Consider the following 12,051-nt stretch of genomic DNA (forward strand, 5'->3'; position numbering starts at 1 on the left):
CGGTTCAGAGGCTCATTGCAGTATAAAGGCAAAAGCTTTTGTTTAAGTTGACAAAGTCTAATGATCTCTGCCGCTTAGGAAAGTATTCAGGATATGCAGGGCAGCACCATAAACATTCTGACAAGTAGGAAAGGACTGGTTTATGATTAAGTGAAGAGCACAGAAGACCTTAACTTTCCTCACAGTTGACTGATCTGCACCCAAACAGCCCTATGTGTCCATTTCTGTGGACTTTATCGAAGTTACATTGAGGTTCGTTGGTTTTGTTACTGGCAATGACCAGCATAATCTACATATGGACTATATCAGCTAATTTATAAAAATTAGTAAGAATTTTTAGGGCTTTACAGACATTATAGAAAAATAATTTCTGTCTTATTCAACACTTTTTCTCAATTGTCACACTCTGTTATTGCAATTAAAATTATTCCTTTGAAGGCAGACCTTACAACCAGAGCAATGGCTAAGAGCTCGCAGCAAGACTGCCCTGTTTCAGTCTACTCACAAGCTGTGTGACCTTGGATAAGTTACTTAACTTTACTGTGCCTCAGTTTCTCCATCTGTAACAGGGGATAACGATATCCCTTTTTTGCACTGATGTTAGGATTAAATGAATAATGCCCTTGGAATTTTGCTTGGGATATAGTCAGTGCTTGATAAATGTTAGCTAAAAAAATTTTTTAGAGGAATATATTGCAATCCAACAGTTTTTTTTTTTAATTTATTTTTGAGAGACAGAGACAGTGTGAGCAGGGGAGGGTCAGAGACAGACAGAGAGAGAGAGAGAGAGAGAGAGAGAGAGAGAGAGACAGAGTCCAAAGCAGGCTCCAGGCTCTGAGCTAGCTGTCAGCCCAGAGCCTGACGTGGGGCTTAAACCCACGAACCGTGAGATCATGACCTGAGCCGAAGCCGGATGCTTAACCGACTGAGCCACCCAGGCGCCCCTCAACAGTTTTTTTTAAAAGAATTATTTATTTATTTAGAAAGATAGAGAGTCGGGGAGAGAGGCAGAAGAAAGAGGGAGAAAGAAAGAATCTCACAAGGAGCCAAGAGCCAGAGAGAGAAACAGGGCTCAACCAAGATGGGGCTTGAGCTCACCCAATGTGGGGCTCGAACTTATGAACCGTGAGATCATGACCTGAGCTGAAGTCTGTTGTTTAATGGATTGAGCCATCCAGGTGTTGAGAGAGAGTGAGTGAGAGAGAGACAGAGAGAGAGAGAGAGAGAGAGAGAGAGAATGCACAGAGCTGGATGTGGGGCTTGATCCCACAACCCTGAGATCATGACCCGAGCCAAAATCAAGAGTTAGACACTCAGTCGAGTCACCCAGGTGCCTCGCTCCACAGTTTTTTTAAAGTAATTTAAGTACTCTCTAAAGTGGTTTTTAAAACTAATTTAATTTTTTAAGTAATCACTCCACCCAATGTTGGGCTCAAACTCACAACCCTAAGATCAAGAGTCGCATGCTCTACCGACAGCGCCAGCCAGGCATCCGTAGCTAAAAAATTTTTAAATCCAATTTTAGAGTGTTACCCATGCCCACAGTTCCATCTAATATATCCTTCCAGATATTTTCATAAGGTTTTCAGTATCTAAAATAGATCTCAGCCTTCCTGCTGCAAGACCTTTGATTGTAACTGTAAACTGTTAGAAAAATAACGCCTTGCCAAGAATGCTGGAAGTTTCCATAGAACCAAAATCTTTTAGCACTAAAATTTTAATTTTTTCCACTCTATGAAAATATTTCTAAAATGCTTAGGACATTTTTCTGCCCTCACACACATCCTTTCCTGCCAACTCACCCATCACAATGACTCAGTCTGTTTCTACAACATAAATTACTGCACAAAGTGCTATGAAGCACTTACATTTAAGAGGCCACTGTGCTTTTTAGTGGTCTTTTGTCTGCTCTTTCATATTTTCTCATCTCCTTCCTCATTGTCAAGGCAGCAGCTGTCAGTTCACACTGTTGTCAGTGTTTTCCTGTGACAAACACTGCTCCCATTTTATGTAAACTAGGATCCCGTGACACGCTAGAGTGGTGTTTCAAGTAAACACAAGCTCTGTGTGGTAAGAGGCTTATTTTTTTTTAATGTTTATTTATTTTTGCGAGAGAGAGACAGACAAAGCACAAGCAGGGGAGGGGCAGAGAGAGAGAGGGAGACACAGAATCTGAAGCAGGCTCCAGGCTCTGAGCTGTCAGCACAGAGCCAGATGTGGGGCTCAAACCCACAAGCGCCAGATCACAACCTGGGCCGAAATCGGATGCCTAACCAACTAAGCCACCCAGGAGCCCATGTATGGTGAGAGTTTTAAAGATTTTTCTTGTAAAGTAATGTGCACGGAATTTGTGACACCTATTGTAGCTACAAATGACCACTATGAACATGCACTTGAGAATTATTTTATGGCAGGTCCAATGTTGAGCACTTTACATTCATTCGCCTATTGAATCTTTGAAAGAACTCATTTTACAGATGCTGAGTACAAGGCTTTAGGAAGATAACAAGTAGCTGAAGAACACACAGTGATAGAGTGGTGGCATGAAACATTGAACCTAGTACATTGAACACCGGGGTCTAGTGGCTATAAAGTGCTCCCAACCCCGAGGCACAACTTTCTCCCCCCTCACCCCCCGGACAAGTCAAGCTATTCCCTAGGGAGCAACTGTGCACATTGACACACTCAAGCTCCCAACCCCCTCCAGGCAGCTCAAGTTATTATCAGGATGGCCGCCCCCAGATAAGGCGGCTAGCTCTCCTTTATTTCACAGAACTGACTTTGAAATGAAGGCATGCTAGTGATCAACTCGGGGACATCTACAGCCATCAGCGGTGTGAGAAAGAGCCTCTCTCTGCAGAGGGGACCAGTGCTGATTCCTCCCGAACCTATTTGGTGTCTTCTGAGTTTTCCAGCATCTGCCTCTGAAGGTGGGAAATAGCCTTTTTAAAGGAACCAAGCCTCTGTTATTGTTGTGAGGTTATTAGAGTTCATCTGGCCAGGTCTCCAATTTCCATAACCCGGGGTGTCAGATGACCAGGGAATACTGCCTTAGTCTGAACGCTGATGAGCACAGTGACAACTTTCAAATGCAGCTTCCAACATTTCAGCTTCTAAATGTGGATTTCTTTTAACTTATAGTGACCCTAACCATTTGCTCTTTATCTGTCTCCTCAATCAGCAGGGGTTTTTTTTCTCTTTTCTTGTCTTCCAGTTATTTGTTTAAATCGTGTAATTGTTTCCCCAGCTCTCTATCAAGCTTTGTGGAGGAAGGATTTAGTATTACTTTTTGTAAAATAATGACACCAGGTCTTTTCCTTTCTTGGGCTAAGATAGACCAATTAGTAAATCCAGCATTAAAGGAGGCCCAGGAATGTCATTGAATCCAATTAGGCCTTGCCTTTCTGAGTAAAACATCTCATCAGTAAAACTGCAAATAAAATGTTTTTTTCTTTTTTAAAAAATGAATTTACTTTTAAAAACATTTTAGTTAGTTAACCTACAGTGCAGTAATGGTTTCAGAAGTAGAATTTTGTGATTCCGCACTTACAACACCCAGCGCTCACTATGACAAGTGCTCATCACCTCTCTGGCTCATCCCCCGCCCACCTCCTTACATAGACCCTGTTTGTTCTCTATCCTTATGGGTCTCTTGTGGTTTGTTTCCCTCTCTTTTTTCTGCAAACCAAACTTGAGAGGAGCACCTGGGAGAAGGACTGCTACGACGGCCGATTCATCAGAGCCCCCAGCCGGAACGCCTTCATTTCTTTCCTTCTGATCTGCACTAGAGGCCAGATTTATCACAAGGTGCTCTGTCTTCAGTTACAGGCTCCAGGAAAGCAGCGACGGATGCCCCTGAGGTCTTCTGTGTGCTCTCTCTCTGATGCCCCTCCCACGCCAAATATAATTCCTTGCATAGAGGGAACACTCTATTTCTCATTTTAAGTATTTATTGGACACCCACCTAGAAAGACAGGCACCACATTAGGCTCTGGGGATTCAGTCTTGAATGTTTGCTGAACTGACTTGCAGATAAAAGGAAACCATGAAAATGCAAAGCCATTATCGAACTGGACCACAGGGATGTTTTCTTTTGCTCTTCGGTGGCAATTTTTAATTAAATGTGCATAGGCATTAAGTGATAGAAGCCAAAACGACAGAAGGCTCCCTGCCTCCAAGAAGTTCCTGGACAGGTCCTGCCTGGAGGAAGGAAAGGGCTTTCACACTGTGTGCGCCCCGGTGCCCAGCTGGCAAGGTGCGGGCTCGCTCAGCTCACCTTTCCAAGCCTTTCCCGGCATCCAGCCTGTGACAAATTTCCCTTCTCCTTCCGCATCGGATACTCACTGAGCATTATTAGCTCTTTACCCAAATGACGAAAGGGGCATTTTAAGAACTCCTTTTTGAGGTGAATAGCAGTTTCCCAGAATCTAGAACAACGGGCCTAAAATTAAATGGGCTTGGGTTATTTAATGCTAAAGAGTCCTGGAACATCTGTAGAAGAGACACTAACTAATTGCTTGCTATTTTAATATACTGGTATTGGTTCTAATGAGTTGACTTATTTTTAAAAAGTAGAGCGCACATCAAGAGCTGAAGATGGGTTTGGGTTGAGTGGTCGCTTGGGGTTAGGGAGGAGGCGGAATGTCAGCCTGAGCGCAGAATCTTCTTGTGGTTTTAACAGATGATGTCTCTGCATTTTATAAATTGTGGAGTCATCCAGGGGCCTCACTTCCAGGATTTCCTCTCTTCATATTTGTGAGACCGACAGGTTCTGAAAGTTCAGAGAACTATAGGTCACGGTGCAGATTTTTCTACAAAGAGCTTACTGTACAGAACTAGGTCCCACTCAAAGGCTTGAGCAACTTTTTCACTGATAACATTAGGAATTTTAGGCAACTAAGAAATAAGCGTTAGGGATCCCTCTGACCTGGTTAAATGGTAAGAGAAAGATTGCTTAGGTGATAAGTATGCCTATGAGCAAGTAAATCAGAAGTCTGGTGACAAAAGTTGTTTTTTGACAGAAGTGGTATTTCAGGCTCTGCCTCTGGGCAAGGGTCATTAAACCAGGATTCATAATTTCTGATAAAGGAGGTCTAAGAAACCTCAGCAATAGGAAGTGATATTTTGTGGATACGGCTATTTTTCTGGAGTATGGGTTCATGGTCCTCGTGATTCTCCAAGGATCCATGAACTAAAACAACATGAAGACTGTTCTTCTTTTCTTCCTTTTATCTTTCTATTCTTCCTTCTTTCCTTTCTGCTTCTGCCTTACCTCCCTTCATTTTTTTTCTTTATCGTATGCATTCTCTTCAGGATGACCTAAGGCCTTAAACATCCTCAGCAAGCAAGCGGCTGATCTTTGGCAAGTTGAGTACCTAGTACTGGAGGACTAAGGATTGAATCCCGCACGCACACATCAGGATTTAAGCCTTATGCTAACATACAATTACTCTATTATGATTATTGAAACAAGGAAGGAAAGGCAATGATCATCTTAATGCCCATTTAATCTTATTCTTGCTGCTCCATACCTGTCTCCTGTGTCACTCTTTCCTTGTATCGTCACCTTTATAAAATGTTTTCAGAATTAGGTGAGAGGTGGGGAGGGGGGTGGGAAACCAAAATGAAATAATTTCCTGTTGCATCCAAACCCTACATACCTGCACAATGAAATCACTGTTTTGTTTGGTTTTGTTTTGGTTGTTTGTTTTTTTGTTTTTTTGCAATTCACGCAGCTGGCATTCTTTCCTTCACTTTATTTTTTCAATCACACAGCCTACCTTTGCTGCTGCGCCCCCGCTACTCACCGAACTCTGTGTGTTAGGAATATAAAACGAGATGACATCCCCTATGTTAGGGAAATAGATTCCACTGGTGAATGCTCCCTGGTTAAAAGAAAATTGAGAAGATTTTTCCAAAGAACATTTACAAATGGCCAATAAGCACACGGAAAGATACTCATTGTCAGCCATGTAAATCAAAAGCACTATGAAATATCACTGCACACTCACTAGAATGGGTATAATAAACAGTCACAACTGTCAACAAGGATGTGGAGAAACTGGAACGCTCATACATTGCTAGCGGGGATGTAAAATGGTGCAATCATTTGGGAAAACTTTGGCAGTTCCTCAAACTCTTAAACACGGTTACCATGTGACTCAGCAATTTCTTTCTTAGGTATATACGCCAGAGAACTGAAAGCATATTCATAAAACATTTTTACATGAATGTTCATAGCACCAGTATTCATAATAGCCAAGAAGCAGAAACTATGCAAAGGTCCATAACTTGCAAACAGATAAACAAAATGTACAAGCACACCAAACAAGACTTTAATAAAGAAAAGCTCAGGTGGCAGTGGTGAAGAGGTGGATGGGAACTCTGTACTCTCCATTCAGCTTTTCTGTAAACCTAAAATTGCTCCAAAAAAAGTCCCTGTAAAAATGTGGTATAGCTATACAATGGAATATTACTGAGCTATAAAAAGGAATGAAATACTAATGCTTGCTACATTGATGAACTGTGAAAACATTATGCTAAGCAAAAGAAGCCAAACACACTGTATGATCCCATTTATATAAGGTGTCCAGAATGGGCAGGTCCACAAAGAGAGAGTAGGTTAGTGGTTGCCACGGGGTGGGAGAAAGGGAGAGTGGAGAGTAACTGCAAATGAGTAGGAGGTTTCTTTTGGGAGATGATAATGGTGTAACAGTGTTCTGAAATTCGATGGTGGTGATGTTTGTAAAACCTTCTGAATAAACTACGAACCAGTAAACTGAGTACTTTAAGAGGGTAAATACTATGGTACGTGAACTATATCTCAATTAAAATTTCTTTTTAAGTGTATTCATTTTTGGGAGAGACAAGAGTGTGAGCGGGGGAGGGGCAGAGGGAGAGAGGGAGACACAGAATCCGAAGCAGGCTCCAGGCTCTGGGCTGTCAGCACAGAGCTCAACGCGGAGCTGGGACTCAAGAGCCACAAGACCATGACCTGAGCCGAAGCCGGACACTTAACAGACTGAGCCACCCAGGCGCCCATGAATTATAGCTCAATTTGAAAAAGAGCCACTGAGCTGGAGGAGGGAGGGAGGTAGTTCTTGTCCTTGGGTACACACGATGATGGTTTTTTTCTTGGCTCTAATCACATGACATTCTTTAACTCATTCATTGTCTCTGTCTTAATTATTGACGGTATCCAACACCCTTTTTACGATAACCATCCTTCTCTTTTATATGTTGTCTTCCCCATTGTATATCATTCCCTTTCTTTTGCATATTATTTCAAAGCAAAGCACTATTAATGAATTCATCATGATTATCATTTATTAAGAGCCTAGGAAAGGGAATTTATTTTTCACATCAATCTAAGTTGTATTCTGAGACTAAACAACACTGTCTTTGGTTGACCAAAAGTAAGATGAAGAATAATCCATTTTGATGTGCTGTGCAGATTAGTTATTCAGGAAGAACAAAAGCAGACAGGGACGGAAGAGGACACAGGACCAATCCTTGGCTCCACTGAAAGAAAGTCCTTTGCACAATAATGACATCACCAAACAAAAATGAGAAGACATACATAAAGAATGAGGACCCATAGAAGTCATTAATCTGTATTTTCAGGCTCAAAAATATGTACAGCATTCACTGTGGGAGTCAAAGAAAATAATGCAATATGGAGGTTCTCAGTGCCAACACTCAGGGCCTTTTACTTTAAAATTATAACAAGTTTTACCAAAACTGTACTTGTTCGTTCATATAATGTATATATTTCTAGAGTGTAAGATATTTATTTATATATTGCAAATTCTGAGAATTGACCTTTTTTGGTGTTCATGGTATCTTACCCATTGTAATAAAAAATATCCATTTCATCTCATATTTTATAATTAGTGGACATCTCTATGTATATGTAAAACATCATATTCATATTTAATTCTTTAAAAGCAAGTAAAATAACAGGCTAATAAGTATGCCCAGCCCTATAGATTTGCATCAAGATAACCTGTTCTTTTCATAATCTGTAGGCACTTTAGGTGGTACCAAGTAATTTTGTAGTATAATTTATGCTAGAATTACATAGTATAAATGTGTTACACCATCCAGTTTTCATTTTTTCAACTTTGCTCTTTTTTCTATGCCTATATAATGCACACATTTCCCTGCACTTACTCAATTATTAAAAATCGGTGCAGAAAATACGCTGCTTTCTGCCCCACTTCCTTAAAAAAAAAGAGAGATGCTTCTAGGTACTCGGTACAGCATCAATACAGCATTCTCTGCTTGATATAAAGGAGCTTGGTTTCAAACGTGAAATCACTCCACGTATACAGTTCTGAGAAAAGCATTAAGAGCAAGCGCATTTACCTGGCTTTACAAGGCCTGACTTGGGTTCCTTCTTATATCGAGGTGACTGGATGCTTCCTTCACTAACCATTCCAACTGTGCATCTCTTCCTGGAAAAGTCTTCATCACTTCCAGGGCAAAAGCCAACAGGGCTGTTTCCAGCATCCGAGGGTGTCTTCACAGGAGACACTGACTGGCTACTGGGACAGCCCGTGTCATCTGGAAGACAGGAATCAATAAGTGCTTAATGAGGAGGAGGAAATCAGTGATGGCACACGTGCACTCACACACACGTACGTGGCTCAGGAGGCTCTGGGTTGACACCTGAGGATGCCTCTCCTTTTATTTTCCATACTTTGGCTGATTGTGTTACAAAGAAAGTATCAGCTGTCAAAGAACATATTTTAAGGCAAAATCGTCTAAGCTTTTTGGAGCACAAATATTCCTGTAACATTCATGTTGTCAACACTTAAAGGTTTGTCTGTTTTAATACTTTAGGTAGTATCCTTTTGGGTGAAAACCGTCCGTAGATTTACTTCATGCAGTTACTAATAAAAAGTTCACCATAACATCTTGGGGGCATTACTGTGAACTCTTCAGAGTTGTTTGTGTTAGGAAAAAATGTTACTTGAATATCACTGACGACATCCAGTTTTTGATCACTTGGCTTATCGACTGGTCAGGGAGAGATGTGGCTTTTGGAGTTCAAAGGAGCAGAAAAAGGTGATCCTATTTTATTACCATACATACGCACCCAAAGCATACCAATCCAATATCTTGCTGTCTGGGCTAAACTGGTAAAGTGAAAATAATATTCAGTTAGAAACTTTCCCTTAACATTTAAGTTATAGATTGTAACTATGATCATTATTATAAGCTACTATGCTTGATATGAAGTGACCTGTGTAGATGTTTATTAAGCAAACAAAAAGTCATACTGCTGACTCCTATAAATGCTTTCCATACTTATTAAGTATTCATGATGGTTGGTTAATTCATTTATACTTTGATGATGAGAACTATATTGGAATTTAAAGTAAATCAGTATTACTTAAAAGTATGTCAAATCAAAATGGCCAATTAGTGGTAAATATTACTATATAATTCTTCATTATATGGAAATATGTTGATGGGAGAGCTACTTTGGTAACTCATTAGAGAAAAAAAGAATAAAGACTTCTAGGACTAATAACTTTTAGAACTATTACATTTTTATGAATATTTAAGGAATTAAAATAATTTGCCCCCATGAAAGGCCATCTTAAACTCCAGAGCTTTTTAATAAAGACAAAAAGAGAACTAGGCATGAATAAAATATACTGGTTGCCTAAAGTAGGATGACTAGAATCCATATAAAAAATAATTGCCATTGTTTCATTTTTGGCTTTTATTTCAGTTTTTATTATGAAATATCCCAGTTTCTGGAACAAAATGAACTTGGCACTGGTAAAATGATTTAGTTCTCCTAATATTCCTTTTTTCTTTTTTTTCCTTTTGGACATATTAGTACACACAAGACCTCAATGGTCCTTTCCTAGAAATGAATGGCTTTTAGTGGACTGCTCAAGCCTTCTGCCTTGACTGCTCTTTTAAAAATTCCACATTCTGGGGCACCTGGGTGACTCAGTTGGTTGAGCGTCTGACTACAGCTCAGGTCATGATCTCACGGTTCATGGGTTCAAGCCCCGCGTTGGGCTCTGTGCTGACAGCTAGCTCAGAGCCTGGAGCCTGTCTCAGATTCTGTGTCTCCCCCTCTCTCTGACCCTCCCCTGCTCACACTGTCTCTCTCTGTCTCAAAAATAAATAAAACATTAAAAAAAATTTTAGAAAAATTCCACATTCTTACCAAGCTCCAGAAGAAACTTTCATCCTGAATTACAGTGACTAGAATTCCTCTTGGCTGCTGTCTCTCAGCTATGTCATCATGGATTGTATGTGCCTTCCTCTTACATGTGCACGCCTCATGCTTCAACCCCAAGAAATCCCAGCTTACCTCGAAAGGTGCAAAGCTGCTGATTACTCAGACAGACTCCAGCACTTTTACAAGGCTCAACAGGCCTGTACATTGCCTCAGGAGGTCCTTGATTACGATCCCAAAGCAGAGGAACCCAAACAAACGAGGTCTAATCATTCAAAATTATCCATTGCCCTTAAAATAATTTCCTTATGAGTCACTTCAATAAAGTATCTCTTTGGAAAGAGAGATGGCCCAAATAGAAATCCATGCTTCAGATTCTCTACCCTAAAAAGTAATTTTTCTTGAAAACTTTCAGACTCAAGGGAACAAAACCAAACAATGTCCAGTACTAAGAAACACTGTCAAAATTATAATTTAACTAAATAGAAAACAAATGTGTTTTGTTGGCTCATTATCACTTTGCCAGGAATATGTATAAACCATGTTCTCAGTACTAATAATGTCAAGGATTAAGTGTTAGGGTCTGGCGAGAAAACTGGGACCTGAAATTATATAGAAAAGTGGCAGTTTAGGAAAGGCAGAAGTACATGGAATGTGTGTTTTACCTGTCACCAATGTCTACAGCTAGTATCTCCAGGCGAAGGGATTGAGAAGATGAATACTTAAATAAATCTTTGATTTAGGTACTACATAGAGCTTCTGAATCACTACATAAACTGGTGTTCACCCATATCTCTTAACTACCTAGTATTGCCCTTCATCTTGGAGGGAAACAATAGACATGATCTCTTATTGGTTAAACAAATATATATATCAAATCTTGGCACTCAACCAGCCCACAGGCATTATACCCAACCCCCACACTGATAGAACTTATAAATAAGCAAAAGGGATTGTGGGTAAATAGCACTTACAATTCATAGTTCTGGTAAACTGGCAAACTTGTTAAAGCAAATCCATACTCAAGAAAACTGGTGAGTTATCAGAGAAGTTTGGGGTATTCACCTGTTTTGTCTGATGGGATCAATATTAACAAAGGAATCTGGGTTTGGACAGGGCAGGGCCATTAAATTGGGGAAGAGCACTGGGTGTTGTATGGAAAACAACTTGACAATAAAATATTGAAAAAAAATAAATAAATTTCCTACTAGAGAGAATAAACTTTAAGTTCTTCAAAGTAAGACTCTAGCAAAGGCAAGAGAGTCTCCTGTACCTGGGAGTCACCGGGTAACCTGAGGCACGTGAGAGGTATTTTCCTTTGTGTAGCACTGAAAAAGTGGTTATGTTTTCAGCAAGTCTTGTTTAAGACTTCTTTTCCCTTTCCCTCCCCTTCCTTTCTCTTCTTCCTCCTCCTCCTTCTTAACTTTATGGTCTCAGTTGGAGGCGGACTACCAGTCCAGATGAAGATGATACTCCTTTCCAAAAGTCTATGTAAAATACTCTTCCTTCACATTTACTGCAAGATTCTAAGAAGAGTGAAGCCAAGTTGACGCTCTTTGGTTATTCATGTCTAATCTTACTCTGTGCCAAACTACACGTGGATCAAGCACATACTAAAGAGATTTATTAATTAAGCCCACTTCAGTTAAACCCTTTGAGTATGCCTTCTGTTTCCTGCTGCTACCAGCTGAATTTTCCTGTGAAATCCATAGATTTATAACCACAGGATTTATAATTATGTTTTTTTTTGTTATGTTAGTATAAAAAATTATCAGTGACAAAAATTTCCAAGATGACACCATGAGGAAATGATTTCAGGGCAGGAAATGAATGAAATCCTGAAGGAT

General features: G+C 40.1%; 1 protein-coding gene across 3 annotated transcripts in view; it reads right to left on the reverse strand.

The window, feature by feature from the left end:
* SYBU (syntabulin) overlaps positions 1-12,051 on the reverse strand; it is a 107,697-nt gene that overhangs the window by 37,953 nt on the left and 57,693 nt on the right. For all 3 annotated transcript variants that reach the window (XM_029923681.1, XM_029923682.1, XM_029923680.1), the window contains exon 4: positions 8,368-8,565. In XM_029923681.1, coding sequence (XP_029779541.1) covers positions 8,368-8,565 — 198 coding nt within the window. The remainder of the gene's footprint in view (positions 1-8,367; positions 8,566-12,051) is intronic.

The sequence above is a fragment of the Suricata suricatta genome, chromosome 15 (assembly GCF_006229205.1).
Source record: "Suricata suricatta isolate VVHF042 chromosome 15, meerkat_22Aug2017_6uvM2_HiC, whole genome shotgun sequence".
NCBI lineage: Eukaryota > Metazoa > Chordata > Mammalia > Carnivora > Herpestidae > Suricata > Suricata suricatta.